A 19,492-nucleotide genomic window follows, 5' to 3' on the forward strand; every position below is an offset into this window, starting at 1 on the left:
ATACCTGCCCAAGATTTAGTAGCATCAAAATAGAGTAATAAAAGAAGGGTGAAAAGAAGGGAGAAAAGTCTGAAACATGAGAAAGCCATACTATCAAAACTCTAGCACTGTTCATCTTAATTTCATCTTCAAACCAATCCAGCGTCTCATGGATTCTTTCATGTTCCCAAAGGTGACACAGGTGGAATTTACAATGACAGTAACATTGTATAGAAATGTACCTTTCTTTTAATATAAACAGAGCTCCCAACTGTGCCAAGACTGTAGAGGCAAATACAGCTAAGACTTCTAATCTTTCAAATCTGAAATCAGAAAATTAATTAGATCAGCACAATTCATAAACTAGTATCTCCAGAACATATTTTCATTCATTTATTTACTCACTCAATTTTCGTATATGCCTACTATAAGCCAAACATTGTTCAAACAGACTACAGATTTTCTCAAATGAAGATAAACAAAGGACATCACAGATTAAGAAAATGAGTGCCTATCTGTACATCACCTATTCCCAGGACCCACTTATGGCTCTTATTTTTCTAGAAATAATTATTATCATAATAACAGCTAACATTTGATTGACCCATCTTGTGTGAGACATTGGTCTAAGTGCTTAACATTATCTCTTTTTTAAAAAGACTTTCTTTATTTGAGAGAGAGCGAGCATGAGTGGAGGGAGGGGTGGAGGGAGAGAGCAGGGAGCCTGAGGTGGGGCTTGATCCCGGGACCCTGAGATCATGACCTGAGCCTAAGTCAGATGCTTAACCAACTGAGCCATCCAGGCGCCCCCATATTATCTCTTCTAAACTTCCCAACACCTTAGGAAGATTACTTTATACACTTTTTAAAAAAAGAGATAAGGATGGTAACACACAAAAAGGAAAAGTAACTGTTTAGAGTCATATAGCTAGCAAGTGGAGGAGTCAGGTTTCCAAACTTAGGCACTCTAGCTCCAGAGTTCATGATTTTAACCACTGATTATACTGTCTCTCACTGTTACACATAATTGCAGTTAATTATGGCTATGTCTTATAACCCCTAAACTGTCAGCTGGAGGCCAGGGACTGTGGTCCTATTCATCTTAGTTTTTCCCACAACACATAACTTAATGGCATTCAATATTTGTGGCATGTATAAATCCTTGAAATTTCTCAAGGAATTACATATCTTCAGAAAAGATAATAAAATAATTAAGGATGCTCCTCACATTGCTGTTCGTGATGGGAAAAAATGTTGGAATCAACAATAGAACATACTATTAAAAATATAACAGAAATTGGGGTGCCTGGGTGGTACAGTTAGTTAAGCCTCCAACTATTGGTTTCAGCTCAGGTCATGATCTCATGGTTTGTGAAACTGAGCTCTGCACTGGGCTCCATGCTCAGTGTAGAGTCAGCTTGGAGATTCTCTCCCTCTGCCCCTTCCCCCACTTGCGTGCATGCTCTTTTTCTCTCTTTCAAATGACTAAATAAATCTTTAAAAAATATGTAACAGAAATGTATTTATTGACATGGAAAGATATAAGTGAAAGGGTGACTTATAAAAGAGTATAAACACAGTATGTAAATGAAGCAAAGTTATTTGTGGAAATTGATAAATTGATATTAAAGTGCACATAGAAATGAAAGAGTGAAGGAAAGCAAAGATAATCTAAAGAAGAACAAAGCTGGAAGATTTACACCACCAGATGTCAAGATTTATTTCAAAACTATCATAGTTAATACAGCATAGTACTAATGCAAGAATAAACAAATGTACCAAATTGAACAGAAAAGAAAATCCAGAAATAGAATTACATGTTCATAATCACTTAATTTATGTTATGTCTTAAACATAAAAAAGCAGTAGAAAAAGGATTAATTTTTTACCAACATGTCTTATCAATTGAACAACTAGATAGAAACAAATGTGCCTTGACCTCTACCTCAACCCATACACAAAAATGAATTCCAGTTTGACTGTAGGTCTTAAGTGTGAAAAGTCAAACAACAAGACTCCTAGCTAATAGCAGAATATCCTTATGACCTAGGAGCAGCCAAGATTTCTTGACAAGTACACAAAAAGGACTAACCATAAAAGACTGATAAATTGAATTTATCATTAAAATTAAAAACTTTTCATTTGTGGGAAAAGATATTTATACATAAGAACTTTTACAGATCAATAACAAAAGAAAAACGGTAACCCAATTTAAAAATGAGTAAAAAGCATTTCACAAAAGAGGTAATCTGAACAATTAAGAAACATGAAAAAGTCAATAAAAAATAGGAAAAAGTGATCAACTGGTCACCAGGGAAATAATTTAAAACCACAAGACACAACTACATACCTTAGAATGGCTTAAAAAAAAAAAAAAGGCAATACTAACTGATGGTACAGGCATGAAACAACCAGAACTCTCATACACTGTCAGTGGATTCTGGATGTGTTTGTAGGTTAACCTGATGCAACCTGCTTATGGATAATGTGGGGAATGAGAGACTAATATAGTATTTTGCTTGAAAAACTGAGTGGTGATACATTTACTGAGATGGGAAAAACTGCAAAGGAATAGGTTTTCGGGGAAGAAGACAAGAATTCTAGCCAATATTTAAGACACCAATTAGATATCCATGTGACACTGTAAAGAAGGCAGTCTGAAACAAGATAGATCTCAGGGCTAAAGAACTGGGATCTGGAATTACTAAATATAGATGATATTTCAAGCTACGTGATTGACTGCAATTATACTCAGATGTTAATTTTATTGTTTAATTGCTCCCTCCTTTCTTGTTCACTCTAAGTAAGCGGGCCAAAATGGGAGCTATCATGTCCTTGCTTAACCTTGTCTTCTGACCACAGTATCTGATCTAAAGACTAATATCTGTTCTAAGCTGGACCAATCAATAGCTCTTTCTCATGATTTTTTCTTTTTTTAAAAAAATATTTTTTTTATTTATTTGGGAGAGAGAATGAGAGAGCACAAGCAGAGGGAGGGGCAGAGGAAGAGGGAGAGGAGCAGGGAGCCTGATGTGGGGGTTGATACCAGGATCCTGGGATCATGACCCCAGCAGAAGGCAGATGCTTAACAGACTGAAACGCCCAGGCGCCCCTCTTTCTCATGATTTTCTTAACTAGAGTTAGATGGCAAGGGACACATGAAATGCTCAACATCATTTATCATCAGGGCAATGCAAATCAAAACCGTAGATGAGATATCACCTAACACCGGTCAGAATGGCTAAAATAAAAAACACAAGAAACAACCAGTATCGGTGAGGATGTGGAGAAAAAAGAACCCTCATGCACTGTTGATGGGAACGCAAACTGGTGCAGCCACTACGGAAAACAGTACGGAGGTTCCTCAAAGAATTAAAAATAGAATTACCATATCAGCTAGTAACCCTACTACTGGGTATTTACTCAAAGAATACAAAAACACTAATTTGAGAAGATATGTGCACCCCTATGATTACTGCAGCATTATTTACAATAGTCAAAATATGGAAGCAGCCCATATGCCCATCAATAAATGAATGGATAAAGACGATGTGGTGTATGTATATACATATATATAAATACACACACGACACACAGGCACACACATGCAATGGAATATTGCTCAGCCAAAAAAAAGAATGAAATCTTGCCATTTCCAACAACACGGATGGATCTAGAGGTTATAATGCTAAATGAAATAAGTCAAAGGAAGGCAAATACCATGTGATCTTCAACCACATGTGGAATTTAAGAAACAAACAAACAAAAAAAAGACAAACCAAAAAACAGACTCTTTACTACAGAGAATAAACTGGTAGTTACCAGAGGGGAGGTGGGAGGGGGGATGCGTGAAACAGGTGAAGTGGATTAAGAGTACACTTATTGCGATAAGCACTTAGTAATGTATAGAATTATGCATCACTATTGTACAGCTGAAACTAATATAACGCTATATGTTAACTATATTGGGATTTTTAAAAATCAAAAAGAGAGAGAAGAGAAGAGAAGAGAAGAGAGAAGAAAGAAAGAACGAACGAACAAGTGTTGGAGAGCTAGCTAGCGGAAATGGAAAATGGTCCTGCTGCTGTATATGGTGGTTCCTCAAAAAGTTAAACTGGAATCACAGAATATGATCCAGGGATCAGTATACACCCAAAAGAGCTGAAAGCAGGGATTCAGATACTTGTACTCCAATGATTATTAAAGGATTACTCACAATAGCCCAAAGGTGGATACAAACCAAATGTCCATCAACAGAAAAATAAACAAAATGTCATATATACATACAATAGAAAATTATTCAACTTTAGGAAGTAATGAAATTCTAATGGGTTATAACACAGATGAAACTTGTAAACATTAAATGAAATAAGCCATACTCTAAACGACAAATATTGTGTTATTCCATTTATATGAGGTACCCAGAACAGGCAAATTCATAAACACAGAAAGTAGAATGGTGCTTGCCAAGGGCTGAGAGATAAGGGAATAGGGAGTTATTGCTTAATGGGTACAGAGTTTCTGTTTGGGAAGGGAAAATATTTCTGGAAATAGATAGTGGCAATGTTCACACAACACTGTGAAGGTACTTAATGCCACTGAGTTGAACACTTGAAAATGGCTAAAATGTTAACTTTTATGTTACATACATTTTACTACAATAAAACCCCCCACAAACTTAAAAAAGAAATTTTCTTTCAAGTTGTCTCCTGGAAACCGAAGGGAACTCCTTTTTTCTAATACATTAACAAAAACCTCTAATACAAAAGATTATTTTCCGACTTTCAACTTTTAGTAATTTCTAAAACTATAGAAACAGAATCTCAAATTTTTTGTTAGCCCATTGCTATCACAAATCCAGTCTTAAGATAAAAATATCTCTACCACTACATTAATGTTAAAATATATCACATTCACTCTAACATTTACAGGACACACGTATAGGAAAACACTTTGTACTTTATCTAACTAAAATATAAGGGATTACCAAAATATTAAAGAACTTAATGTGAACATTTTATGTTAATATTTGTTTTGTAAAATAGAAAAAAAACTTAATGTGAACATTTTATTTTAATAAGATTTAAATTTATATATTCATGTTTCTTATCTAGAATCCTGTTGGAAGATGTCTTTTTAAATCTACTCTCAATATTTGATCCCCATCCCACTACGCAGATAGCATTTTATTCTCTACACACACTCTAGCTAACTCTTTACTGCCTGATAACAACTACCATTTTAATAGCAGTAAGTTAGCAGAAAATAAAATGACTTGAACTTACCCAAATGAATAGACAGGGCTAGGTTTCCTCATCATTACCCAGTAACTTATCAAACATGTCATTAAACTAAGTAAAAAGGAAAATAAATTTAGCTTTAGAACTAGAGCAAGAGAAGAACACACAGAAAGAAAGTAAGTTTTCAGAATTCCTAAGTTTGCTGAAAGTTATCAGTGTTTGCAGACTAAATTAGTATATTATTTTAATAGGCTATAATCTAACCACCATGAGCATCCTAATACGTGAGGTTTAACACGTAGAGAAACTGAAAAAAGTCATGATGCATCAAGTCAGTAAATACAACCTACAGCCATACTATCTCTACTAAGTTCTCTACCTTAAATGGTTTCCATAACTTAGCATGCAAAAATGACACAGTAATAAAAAAGGTGATACATTTTATTTTAGCCACAAACAACAAATTTTAACTCTGATAAGCTTTTAATCTTTGTTAAAAGTTAAACTAAATATTAATAACAACACCACTCTGGATGGGATAAAATTACGTTCATTTTCCAAGTACAGTGGAGATTTGCTCTAAAACAACTTACTACAATGTGAAATCCAGGGGGTAACTATATGTTTTAGATGACATCAAGAAAAGTTACGGACTGAGGAAAAGTCATCCTTATACTCCTATGGCATGGGTCTTGAAGACATCAAATATTTTGCAACACTTACACAGCCATATGAAAGGTCCCACAAAGCAGGGAGCCAAAAGGGTGTCTCCCTAGCTCACAATTACTCACTTCTTAGTTATAAATTCCCATCTACACAGTTACAGAAGGAACTGGTATGTTCTTACTTAACGCTGCTCCCTGGCCACAGCTGACTCAACTATAGGTAGGCACCTGAGGCATATGATCTAATGCCTGGATATTATTTTTTCTGTTCCTCTACAAATGGGATATTTTCTTCCAGTATATCTCCTAATCGCTATTGTTAATATATATATGTTCTATGTTGATAATTTTACTTATTTCACAGATTCCTTTAAGCAGAGAAAATATAAATTCAGAGCAACAAATTCCTTATTAGTTTCAAAACGCTAAAGAGACTTTTTAAAACTTACCTAAAAAGATCAAAAATGGTCAGGTAAGTATAGGCAGTTAAAGCTGCAAAACAACAAAACAACTGATTAAAATGTTGCAGAATCCACTGTTTGGAAATATAGCTAATTACCAAGATTGTTCATACCAAGAGTATCCATTACCAAAAAAAACCTGAGTCACTAATTAACCTTATATGTTGGCAATTATCTAGATTAATATATGTAGACAAATTTGGTAAATACAGAGATGTCTGACTAGCTCAGTTGGTAGAACATGGGACTCTTGATCTCAGGGTTATGAGTTGAAGCCTACTAAATTAAAAAAAAAAAAAAAAAAAGCTGGTAAGTACAAAAGCTTACCCTAAAACCTGATCCTGCCATCAGGACAAAGGAAGCAGCATATTAGGGTTTTTTTGCCTTCTTCTGTCATCTGAGCATTTTTTTTTTTGGTAGATTTTATTTATTTGACACAGAGAGAGAGAGCACAAGAAGGGGGAGTGGTAGGCAAAAGGAGAGGGTGAGGGAGAAGCAGGCTCTCTCCACTGAGCAGGGAGCCCAATGTGGGGCTCGATCCCAGGACCCTGGGATCATGACCTGAGCCAAAGGCAGACGTTCAATCGACTAAACCACCCAGGCACCCCTGTTATCTGAGTACTATTTTAAATATATTCTTTAAATAGCAGGATGAAAATAATGGTACATAAAAACAAGTGGTCAAGAAACGGGGCACCTGGGTGGCTCAGGTGGTTAGGTCCAGCTCTTGATTTCAGCTCAGGTCATGATCTCAGGGTCAAGGGATAGAGCTTTCATCAGGGTCTGCACTGAGTACAGGCCTGCTTGGGATTCTCTCTCTCCCTCTCCTTCTGCCCCTCCCCCCGCTCGCACTCTCTCCAAAAATACAAATAAATAAACAACATAAAAAATTTAAAAATTAAAAAAAAAGAGGTCAAGAAACAAGAAAAATATTATAGATTTCCCTTTTCAAGGAAAATCCAAGAAATATATATATTCTTTTAAAGGAAGGTGTTTTTTTTTTTTTTTAAGATATTTATTTATTTGACAGAGAGAGAGTACAAGTAGGCAGAGTGGTAGGCAGAGGGAGAGGGAGATGCGGGCTCCCCATCGAGCAGGACCCTGGGATCATGACCTGAGGTGAAGGCAGATGCTTAATCGAATGAGCCACCCAGGCGCCCCTGAAAATCCAGGAAATATAAATCTCAAAATCTTACTCAGACACTGCGTAAACTGAAGGGCTAATCTATCACGTTAAAAAGGAATCACAGTCTTTCAAACAGTTTAAAAGCTATTTTAAAAAAATAATGGCTCATTTAAAATAATGCCTAACAATTGAACCAAACTTTACAGTTTACAAGGTATTTTTCTTTTTTCTTTTTTTTTAAAGATTTTATTTATTTATTCGACAGAAATAGAGACAGCCAGCGAGAGAGGGAACACAAGCAGGGGGAGTGGGAGAGGAAGAAGCAGGCTCATAGAGGAGGAGCCTGACGTGGGGCTCGATCCCATAACGCCGGGATCACGCCCTGAGCCGAAGGCAGACGCTTAATCGCTGTGCCACCCAGGAGCCCCTACAAGGTATTTTTCACAGAGATTCTCTCACTTGAATCCTTTTTTTTTTTTTTAAGATTTTATTTATTTATTTGACAGAGAGAGACAGCCAGCGAGAGAGGGAACACAAGCAGGGGGAGTGGGAGAGGAAGATGCAGACTCCCAGCAGAGGAGCCTGATGTGGGGCTCGATCCCAGAACGCCAGGATCACGCCCTGAGCCCAAGGCAGATGCCTAACGACTGCACCACCCAGGTGCCCCTCTCACTTAAATCTTTTGAGTTATATTTCAGAATAATATATTCCATGTAAAGAAAGACATATCTTGGCCACCTGGATGGCTCAGTTGGTTCAGCAACTGCCTTCAGCTCAGGTCATGATCCTGGGATCCTGGGATTGAGTCCCACATCGGGCTCCCCCTGCTCTGCGGGGAAACTGCTTCTCCCTCTCCCTCTGCCTGCTGCTCTCCCTGCTTGGCTTTCTCTCTCTCTCTGTCAAATAAATAAAATCTTAAAAAGAAAAAAAAAAAAGGAAGACATATCTTTATTTAAAATCAGAAAAATAAATGTGAAACTAATGATTAACTCCGCAAAAGTAAGAATGGTGACATACCTATACTGTTAGTGGAACTGCACCACATAAGCAGGAAGCCAGTACATGTTAAGTTTATTGCACCAAAGAGCAGTATCTTCCAGGACTGTGAAAAAGAAAATCATTCTTATTTGCATAGTGCTGATAAACTTCACTGGGTCTGTTCAAGTTGCTGCAATTCAAACTCTACAAAGGAATAAGCACAATTTCCTTCAAAAAGTCAGTGTCACATTTTCTGTATCTATGAAAATTACCATCAACCAAGTTATTATTACAGTAATCTAAAAAAATAGTTTAGAGGGGGAATTCTTCAAGAGAAAAAAATTCTGCCATATAAACTTTCAAGCAGTTGAGAAAAATAGGCATATATTTTAATATCATTGTGCCTCTATAAATATGTACATAGAGACAATGATAGCTGATGGGGCAAAACATAAAGCAACTGGTGAATCTGAGTAAAGGGCTTAAGGGAGTTCCTTACATTAATCTTGTTACTTCATGAGCTTGAAATTATATAAAAATAAAGTTATTCTTCCCCTCCCACCCCAAAAAGGGCTACACTTACTTATTTACCAAATAAGTCATATGAAACAGGACTCCAAAAGAGGGGACGACTACTATGGTTAGAAGTTCATAGACCTGAGATACGCCTTGAAAGTAGATAGGATTTTGTCAGAGGAAGCAGAAAGGGCACTCTAAGAATAAAAGAAGAGATCAAGTGAAGTGTTTTTTAATTTTGTTCAACTCCACTACCTACAAAGAAAGGAGACCTATAATTGTGTGAAAGTAGAAGTGAAAGAAATTAGTGAAAAGGGAGTTATCTGGAGGTGTTAAAATTAAACAGATACCATTGAGAAGGTCAAGTGTGGGACAGGATGGCTTTAGAACACAGATGCAAAGTGTAGCTTTAGGATGAAGAACACCTTCTCTGAGAAAGGTGAGAAGGGTAAGAAGGTGACTAAAGGGACAGAGAACTATGAGCTAGAAAGAAGTGACAGTGAAGCAGTACAGAGCTAACAGCCTATGCATCTCTAGAAAAGAAGAAACAAAGCCATTTTCTAAAATTAAGGGATGTGGTGGAATAGGACTGGAAACTTACATCCAGAGGAGAATTTGCAGAACATCAGTTCTAGTGGATATACTACTGAATCATCAGAGAAGAACAAGAATGACCACCATGAATGTAGGGTAGACAGCATTCTGCATTTTCCTCTACCCCCAGGAGCAAAACCAGAGAAGCAGACAAGGTAGGGATGTCACAGACTGAAAGCTGTTATGATAGGTTAATGGGACAAGGGACTCTAATAGTGAGAACATTAATGAAATGACTGGACATGGGCTCTAGTCAGGACAGGGATTTAAGAACAGTCAGCAAAGGAGGATAAGGCATGTAATTTGAAAATGACATTCTATGCAGCTCTACTGATGAATCAAGCTATTCATCAACAAATACTTGAGTACCTATTTTGTAAGAGACACTTTCCTAGGCACTGAAGATATAGCACTGAACAAAATATGGACTTTATATTCCAGCAAATATATAAGGTCAGGTGATGGTAAGTACTACGAAGGAAAAACAAAGTATGGTAAGAACACTATTGATGGGAGACATGGAAAGGGTGTTCTGCTAAACAAGGTGGTCAGAAAAGACCCCTTTGGTAAGGTAACATGTGAACAGAAATCTTACAGAGGCAAAGGTGCTAAGCATGCAGATATCTGAGAAAGAAAATGGGAAGCACAGTGCAAATTCACTGAGATAGAAGAGGACCTGGCTGAGGACGGATAGAGGTGAGAGGAAGTCTGGGGCTCCATCAAGTATTGTCTTGTATGCCAGCAAAAGAATTGAGATTTATTTCAAATGAGATGGAAAGCAGCTTAGCTTTCATTTTTATAAGATCATTCTGGCTTCTTTATGTAGAAAACACTGCATAGGGGCAAGGATAGAAGTAGGAAGACCATTTAGAATGGTGACTTTGAAGTTGGTAAAGTGTTAGAAAAGTCAGATTCTGAGTATTACACTGAAGACAAGATTTACTTATAAAATGGATGAGGAATGAGAGGAAGAGAGGGAGAAAAATGACTCCAAGGTTTCTGGCCCATGCACTGTAAGAACAGAGTGGCCATTTAGTGAGGAAGGGACAGAAAATCAAACTTCAGGTTTGACCATATTAAATTTGATATGCCTAATAGATATCCAAGTGGATATGTTGAGAGGGCCAGGATATATAGGAATTTAGAAGGAGGGGAAAAGTTATGGATTAAGATATAAATATGAGGTCATCAGCATATGGTAGTCGAAGTGTCACCTAGATGTAATGAACATATACAACAGAGGATGGAGCTCTAAGTGCTGGGACACCCTAAAATTTAAGAGATCAGCAAGATGAGGGGAAAGTGATGAACAATGCCTAAGTAGGAAGAAAACCAAGAGTGATGTTTCAGAGTCCAAATGAAAAAAGTGCTTTACGGAGGAAGTGACCAATTTTTGTCAAATGCTATTGAAGGTTAAGTAAGATGGGAAATGATGATGACCATTGATCTTGGCAACACGGAGTTTACCAGTTACTTTGTTAAAGCTGTTCCAGTGGATTGGTGGGGACTACAGCCAGACTGATATGTGTTTAATGGAGACAGGGAGAAGAGAAAGTGAACAGAGAGTGAAGACAATTAGCTTAAGTAGTTTTGCTATAAAAGGAAGCACAGAAATGAGGCAGTAGCTGAAAAGTGGAAGATGGGGCATGCACTCATGATGCAGGAAGGAACAACTGTAGGAAGCTTGTCTTTGAGTAGCAACAAGGGGAAGCACACAGAGCTTATTCATAGAAACAGGAGGAAAGGCAGAGCGTTGGGAGATGACAGGATGTGGAAGTATTTTCTGATTACTTCTTTTCCTTTAGTGAAACAGGAAGCAAGATTAACAGGTCAGAGTGAGGATGAAATACGTTTTGGAAGTTTGAGGATAGAAGTCAAAGACAATGGCATGAAACAGCCATCTAGAAAAATGGAAAACTGAATGAACTAAACAATAAAGCATGAGCAGCACTAATGGCACACTTGATCATGAATTTAAAGTGAGACCAGTCACCATGGTTTTGTTTTCTCTCAGGCTACATTCAGTTGCTTGGGTGCAGGTATAGAATAGCAGGAATGTAGACTTAATGATGTTAAGGATTTTCCAGGGAAATGTCAGAGGAAGAGTGATACATGGAAGGGAGGGCACAAAGGAGTTGAAGACACATGCGAGAAGTTAGTAATGACGGACCAAAGAAACTAAGTTGGAAAGTAAATAAATGAGGATAAGAGAGGTGAAAAATAGTGAAAATATGTCAAAGTCAATGGATTGGAAATCCTAGTAAGACTGAAGAATTACTGAAATTGGGATAATACAAGGACTGAACTGGAATAACGAGATGGTGACTATGAGTGAAATGCTTGAAACTGAGACAATCGAAGACATAGTTATTATAAATGATAATGTCTGTGGTATGATCATAGGAGAAGATAGATGGAAGGGATGTAGGACAAGTTATCTGTGGTAAGGAAGTAAGGAACTGAGAAATAAGGATCTTCCTGATGATGTAAAAAATCACCAAGAACAAAAATAGGAGTAGTAGTAAAGAGAGACGAGGGAGGCACATCTTGTAAGATTTAAATTATGATGGAGAGTATCTGCACAACGCCGGTGTTCTTATATCAGTTTTGTTCCTACTACCTGTTTTGTGGTATACTGTGCTTCAGTAAAGCATATGGTTCAAGAATTTCCTGTTTACTTCTGTAATGTAGTTGCTTTCCATCAACATTATGAAGTTCTATCTATCTGTTCTCAGGAGATCATCTTATATGGACGAGATAGATAACAATAGTAGCAAATGAATTTCTTGGCTCTTCAACATCCAGGATATGATACTATATTCAAATACTAGAATTACTGAGTTCTGACTATAATCCAAGGTTTTAGCAACAGGAAATACAGTGACAAGAATCAAAAAACAGAAGCCTCTAGTCTAGTATCATAATACATGGTCAATATCATTGGTGCACTTACTATGTTCCACTGAAGCTAGGTTTATTTAAAATTCATCACATATTTATTGAGTGCTTATCTTGTACTTTTTTATTAAAAAGTAAACAAAAAAGACACAGTCACTGTCCTCAGGGAGCTTATAGTATAATTCAGACAATAATGAGAACAATAAAAACAGAACAATAAATAGAAGGTCTATACTAGTGACCAAAATGGGTACCAATTATCTTTTTTTTTGCTTTTAATGTAAGCTCTATGCCCAACATGGGTGGGACTTGAATTCATGACCTCAAAGCATAACTTATTTTTCCTTCCTTACACTAAAAATGAGAAAACATGGCTTTAAGGGCACCTGAGTGTCTCAGTCATTAAGCGTCTGCCTTAGGCTCAGATCATGATCCCTGCATTCTGGGATGGAGCCCCACATTGGGCTTCCTGCTCGGCGGGAAGCCTGCTTCTCCCTCTCCCACTCCCCGTTTGTGTTCCTTCTCTCGCAGCCTCTCTCTCTCTGTCAAATAAATAAATAAAATCTTAAAAAAAAAACCCCAAAAACCATGGCTTTAAACTGCATCTATCAAATTTGTAAAAAAAAATAACAAAAGGCAATCACAAAATAATTTTTCTTTAAAACTTGTTAGAATTAGAATAAAAACCTTAACCGAAGCCTAGCTTCCTCCCAAGCAAAACAACTGTGTATCAAAGTACTGTAATTCTACATTAAAATTTTGCTTAGCCAGGGGTGCCTGGCTCAGTCAGTAGATCATGTAGCTCTTGATGTTGGTATAGTGAGTTTGAGCCCCATATTGGGCATAGAGATTACTTTTTTTTTTTAAAGATTTTATTTATTTATTTGATAGAGATAGAGACAGCCAGCGAGAGAGGGAACACAANGTTGGGCATAGAGATTACTTTTTTTTTAAAAGATTTTATTTATTTATTTGATAGAGATAGAGACAGCCAGCGAGAGAGGGAACACAAGCAGGGGGAGTGGGAGAGGAAGAAGCAGGCTCATAGCGGAGGAGCCTGATGTGGGGCTCGATCCCATAACGCCGGGATCACGCCCTGAGCCGAAGGCAGACGCTTAACCGCTGTGCCACCCAGGCGCCCCAGAGATTACTTTAAAAAAAATTTTTTTTTTTTTCTTATCCAACATAAAAATGAAAACAGTGTGGTGGGGTGGGCACCTATCTGGCTCAGTTGGTGGATCATACGATTCTTGATCTCGGGGTTCTGTGTTCAAGACCCACGTTGGGCGTAGAGTTTACTAAAAACAAAAAGTGTATGGTGGGCTCATGAGTAATTTCTATATGCCTTAAAAATTACCATTTTCAATGTCATACTGTTGTTTCTGCAATGATTAAAATTAGAGTTAATAAAGATAACTTACCCTTCGGTCAGCTGCTACAAGTCTAAATTCCTGTAATAACTTGCCAAAAAAAGATCTTTGTGGTTTTCTAAAGAGATGAATTGTCCCCTTCAAAATAAACAAAAAATAAACAAATCAACATTGAAGCATCTAATCTTTTCCTATCCTGTGATGTGATATAATTGTAACAACTAACACTTACTGAACGTTCAATATGTGGCAAACAATTATTCTAGACACTTAACAAGTATTTATCTATTTAATTCTCACAATCATCTATGAGATGGAGATAATTTTTAATACATTTTCCAAGGGCACAACACTAACAAATGGCTGAGCAGAAATTCAAACCCAGGCATTTTATTTTTTTAAAGATTTTATTTATTTATTTGTTTGAGAGAGAGCGAGCAGGGGGAGTGGCAGAGGGAGAGGGAGCCCCACAAGGGGCTCGATCCCAGAACCCTGGAATCATGACCCCGCTGAAGACAGTCACCCAACCAACTGGGCCACCCAGGCACCCCCAAACCCAGGCATTTTAGCTCCAGACTACACACTTTTATTTTTAAATGGATTTTAGGCCATTTTGAGCCAAAAAAGCAAATCATCTGCCAGATAGCTCTACTGGGAAATAAAGTATTACAATTTACTTAATCAAAGCTTTATATATGAAAAGTTTGTAAACTATTATTATAGTAAAATCTCTGAGGTTCTCTCTTAGGCATTCAAAGTATCCAACATCCTGCCAGTCTCTGTAGTCCTTGCTGGTGCACCGTATGGGTCCAGCAAAGGACATGACAGTGGGGTTACCAACAAGAAACGAAACATAAGTGGAGACCAGAGAGGAATTTGCCACTCAAGTATAGGAAACCTTAGTATAAAAGAGAGTTTAAGCACATATGGGAAATTAGCTTATGATTAAGGCAGTATCCAACATAAGCAGGAGAAAATATAAGTTACCCAATAAATGGTTTTTGGAAAAGGTAACACTGGATCCTTATATTTCTTACTCTAATTTTTTACTATGTTGAAATTAAAATATAGAACTATAAAGTATTTGAAGAAATTTATAGATGAACAATTTTATAATCTTGGAGTTGAAGACTTCTCATAGTAGGACATAAAACCAAGAAGTTGTAAAGGGAAAAATTGATCAATATTACTATCTTGGGAATAAAATACCCAAGAACAAACAAAAACAAAGACAATCCTAGAGAGGAAAGATAAACTGGGGAAAAAAGAATTTTAATTGTTCTTCCAAAAGCAAAGTATTATTTCTAGGGGAAAAAAAAATCTTTCACAATTTTCAGTGGGCCATATATAATAATTTGATTGCTAAGTGATATGCATTTAAATATTTATTTGGATTTTAATTTTAGCAAATGCTTTCCTAGACAGTAAAGCCACAATCACCATTAACAACCACACTACATTTCTACCTCACTACCATTGACCAATTTGACTTTAACACTTACATTCCACAGAAGGTGGTGGAACTGGGTATTAACAGATATAAAATGAGGAAAACTTTCAGATCCAACTCCAGCACAAGTATGATTTTCCTAGTTAATTAGTAGGAACATCTCAGTAGGTAGAAAAAAGGCGTATCTCATTTCTTCAAAGCTCAGCTATGTCATTAGTTTCATTAGGTTGAGACTCAGAAGAGGTAGAAGATAAAGTTGAGCGCTAGAAATCTGGCATTAAAAACCAGGATGTTGATCATTGTTGAGGCCAAGTGATGGCTACATGGGGGTTTATTATATTATATTCTACTTTCCTGTGTTTGAAAATTTCCATAATAAAAAATTTTAAGTAAAACATAGTTTAAAATATAAAAACAAAGCATTAGGAAAAAAGCATGACTGATTTTGCTATCCAAATAAAGACCAGTGTGTGTGTAACTCTACGGCTTTGCTAAGCTAATTGAAAAGGTACAATGTGCTCTTTTCATCTGAGATGCTAATGAATGGTCATGTTAATGAATATACCCCATTCTTAATGAATTATGCATGAGATATTTGGTCCCAAAGATAAATTCTGGATATCTTCTAACTTCAACTCAATTTAAATTATTTAAGGTACTTTAAGTTTCAGTTTGAGACAATAAGGTTTCTAAAGGGAAAGGGCTATTATCTGATGCCATTCTGATAGTGGTTAAAAAAAGTAAAAACCCACTAAAATCCACATGTTCATGTGACATGTCATGTCACTCCTTCCAAAATTATATTGGCCCTCCATTACTATCACGATAAACTCCTAATTTTACAGCCTGAAATAACTTAGCCTGTTTCTTTCCAGTTTTACCTCTTGCTCCAGATAGGGAATCAACTCCAACTAAACTGGTGTAACCCTCGTCTCATGATCATACCACTCTAGAGTGAAAAGGCCAGACTCGTCTAACCAAGCTCTAACAGCCCTGTAATACTTAGCAAATTATTTGACCTCTGTTTCCTTATCTGAATGAGAGGAATGAATAGTAGATTAAGAGTAATGGAATAAGGCACAAAGTACTGTTTCATGGCTGACCTTCTACATGAAGCCTTCTTAGATTATTCCAAACTACACTGTTCTTTATGCCACTTGCTTTGTAATTAACAGAGGATAGCCTTCACCTTGTCATCCTGCATAATTAATTTTTTAGTAACTTCACTAATGACAAGGACTATATTTCCTTTACATTTTTTAAGATAGCATTGTGCTTTGCATATAACGCCTCAATAAACAAGAGTGATTGATAAACCCTTTCTTCCCCAAGACTTTTAAAATACACCTTAAATGCTACTATTTTTCTGTATTACTAATGTTTCAAGCATAAAAATTTAGTGTCATAGTTATTTATTTGGTGTTTTATAAAACAGGTATTTATTGAAAACCTCCTCTGGGCCAGGAACTGTCACAAGGCTCTGGGATACAGAGGTCCTGCTCTCAAAGAGCTTACAGTCTAGGAAGTGAGAAAGACAAGTAAATACACAATTTTAACATAGTCTGATAACAGCTACAGATGTTATTGGTAGATAGCACCAAGATATCACAGGAGCACAAAGGAGGCACCTAAGAGGATCTTGAGACATGGTAGAAAGGCTCATGAAAGAGACTAAAGGATATGTAAGGGTTATACTTACAAGGATAAGGGGTAGGAGGTGATTGATTCGAGCAGACAGAACAGCAAATACAAATTAGGTGCAAAGCCCTAATCCTTAGGGCATCATCTGCAAGCTGTTCACTGTGACTGGAATATGAATGTATGTATGTGAAAAAAGAGGCTATAAAGAAGCTTGACCAAAAAAAAAAAAAAAAAGCAGCAGCTTGACAACAGATAGCTTTGTATGCAATGCCAAACAGGACTTTATCTTGACAATTATTGGGGGGCGGGGATTTTAAACAAGGGAGCAAGGGAGTGGCAGAGTCCAATTCTAGAGATTTATTTATTTATTTATTTAAAGATTTTATTTATTTGACAGAGAGAGAGACAGCCAGCGAGAGAGGCAACACAAGCAGGCCGAGTGGGAGAGGAAGAAGCAGTCTCCCAGCGGATGAGCCTGATGTGGGGCTCAATCCCAGGTCCCTGGGATCACGACCGGAGCCGAAGGCAGACACTAAAAGACTGAGCCACCCAGGCGCCCCCCAATTTTAGAGATTTAATTCTGGCTACACAGTGATGAATATTTTGAAGAAAGTAGTTCAAAGGCTATGTGGTCAGCCTCCAAAAGTAAACTTTTACCCACTTCTGTGTGCAAAAGAGGGGTTACAGAAAATTTACAAAAGAAAAAGAAAGTATAAATAAGACATTTTCCTGACCATATCCACTCAAGGAAAAAACTTTCTACAGTGACAATGGCTTACGTACTGAAACGTGGTCCTTTTCTTATATGTAGGCTATCAATAAGAAATCCATTAATTTCTCTGATAAAATGGTACCTCTTTTGACGCTGAAATTACAATCAACTTATCTTTTGATAAAATTCAGAGAGCTATACATTTGATTTCTAAAAGCACAAAAAGGCCAATATCTCTAAGAAAAAAAAATATGTTAAACATCGCATCCCCAGAACTGTATGGTATACTGGGCTCTACAAAAGCAGGAAAAAACGTGCAATAAAGATGCTCTACCAACACCTGGACTTTCTCCAGTCACTGGAAAGTTGCTGCTGTGTCAGGTTATCTGTCACTCCATAAAGCCAAGTTGCAGAGTGGGGCGTTCACCTCAGTATCCTGCTCATAAGCCTCTTTATTAACGCCAACGGTATTGTCACTGGTGTAAGCATCACTAGTTACGGTCGCTGTTGCTGTGGACTTGTTTTCAGAGCTTTCGCTGGTGTAGACGCTGACGCCGACAAAGAGTTTTATTTCTCTATCAAATAAATCTCAGCAGGGGCAAGTCAAAAGCTCGCTAAGAACTGAAAGCTCGGCCTCGAGCAGGGCCGGGACCCGGAGCATCTAACCACCGGGGTGAGGGAGCGTGAGGGGATCACAGCTCTGGGGGGGAATGCTTTGCACGTCAGCCGCCTCTCCTGCGGGGTGGGGGGAGCCGCGCACGACTCCGAGGACCCCTTCTCTGGGCAGCTGAGGCATTTCAAGGCCGCTTTGGGATGAAAGAAGATAAGAGGAAGCATCTACGACAGAAACCCTCATAACCCCAGCCAACTCACCATGATAAGGAGCAGCACAGCTCCCGCCGCAAAGACGCTCTGGGAGCTGCTTTTTCCCTAAGCGGAAGGGGTGGGGCAACAGAGGCCGATTGGCGGAGGGAGACGCGGGGGCGGAAGTGCGTGCAAAATCTCTTGTTCCCGCCCCCTCCCCCGGCCTTTCCTGGGTTCTATAGAGGCAAAGGCAGAAGCTAGAGTGACCCCAGCGAGGTTTTTAAGGGGTAGGTGGCGTAGAGAGCTAGAGACCTTGTCAAGGAGCGCTTAGGGTTTGCTTTTTTTGTGTTGTATTATTTTCTTTTTTTAATGTTTAACGTATTTTAAAAATTCAATTAATATATAATGTATTATGGTTTCAAAGGTCAGTGACTCATCAGTTGTATCTAACACCTAATGCTCATTAATTACGTCACATGCCCCACTTAATGTCTATCACCCAGTTACCCCATTCCCCCCTCCCCTCCAGCAACCCTCAGTTTGTTTCCTATGATTAAGAGTCTCTTATGGTTTGTCTCCCTCTCTGATTTCATCTTGTTTTTTGCCCCCTCCCTTCCCCTAGGATCTTTTGTTTCTTAGAATTCTGCATATGAGACTATATGATAATTGTCTTTCTCTGATCATTTCGCTTAGCATAATACCCACTAGTTCCATCCACGTCATTCCAAATGGCAAGATTTCATTTTTTTTGATGGCCGAGTAGTATCCCATCGTATATATATACCACATCTTCTTTATCCAGTCATCTGTCAGTGGATATTTGGGCTCTTTCCATAGTTTGGCTATTGTGGACATTGTTTCTATAAACATTGGGGTGTAGATGCCCCTTTGGATTACTACATTTGCATCTTTGGGGTAAATACCCAGTAGTGCAATTGCTGGGTCATAGGGTAGCTCTATTTTCAACTTTTTAAAGAAAGATTTTATTTATTAGAGAGAGACAGCATGGGGAGAGATGGGCAGAAGGAGAGGGAGAAGCAGACTCCCTGGGGAGCCTG

The 19,492-nt window shown here is 37.7% G+C and overlaps 1 protein-coding gene across 2 annotated transcripts in view; it reads right to left on the reverse strand.

The window, feature by feature from the left end:
* The window catches only part of SLC30A6 (solute carrier family 30 member 6), a 34,164-nt gene extending 15,574 nt beyond the window's left edge, over positions 1-18,590 (reverse strand). The window contains exons 1-6 of one of the 2 annotated variants that reach the window (XM_011237111.3): positions 18,504-18,590; positions 13,879-13,965; positions 8,489-8,573; positions 6,334-6,376; positions 5,265-5,330; positions 222-302 (exon numbers count right to left, since the gene is read on the reverse strand). In XM_011237111.3, the coding sequence (XP_011235413.1) occupies positions 222-302; positions 5,265-5,330; positions 6,334-6,376; positions 8,489-8,573; positions 13,879-13,965; positions 18,504-18,506 (365 nt within the window). In that variant the 5' untranslated portion in view covers positions 18,507-18,590. Of the gene's footprint in view, positions 1-221; positions 303-5,264; positions 5,331-6,333; positions 6,377-8,488; positions 8,574-13,878; positions 13,966-18,503 lie in introns of those variants that run through there. The other variant, XM_034659681.1, reaches the window with a different exon arrangement.
* Positions 18,591-19,492: the final 902 nt, after the last annotated feature.

The sequence above is a fragment of the Ailuropoda melanoleuca genome, chromosome 4, assembly GCF_002007445.2.
Source record: "Ailuropoda melanoleuca isolate Jingjing chromosome 4, ASM200744v2, whole genome shotgun sequence".
In the NCBI taxonomy this organism is placed as follows: Eukaryota; Metazoa; Chordata; class Mammalia; order Carnivora; family Ursidae; genus Ailuropoda; species Ailuropoda melanoleuca.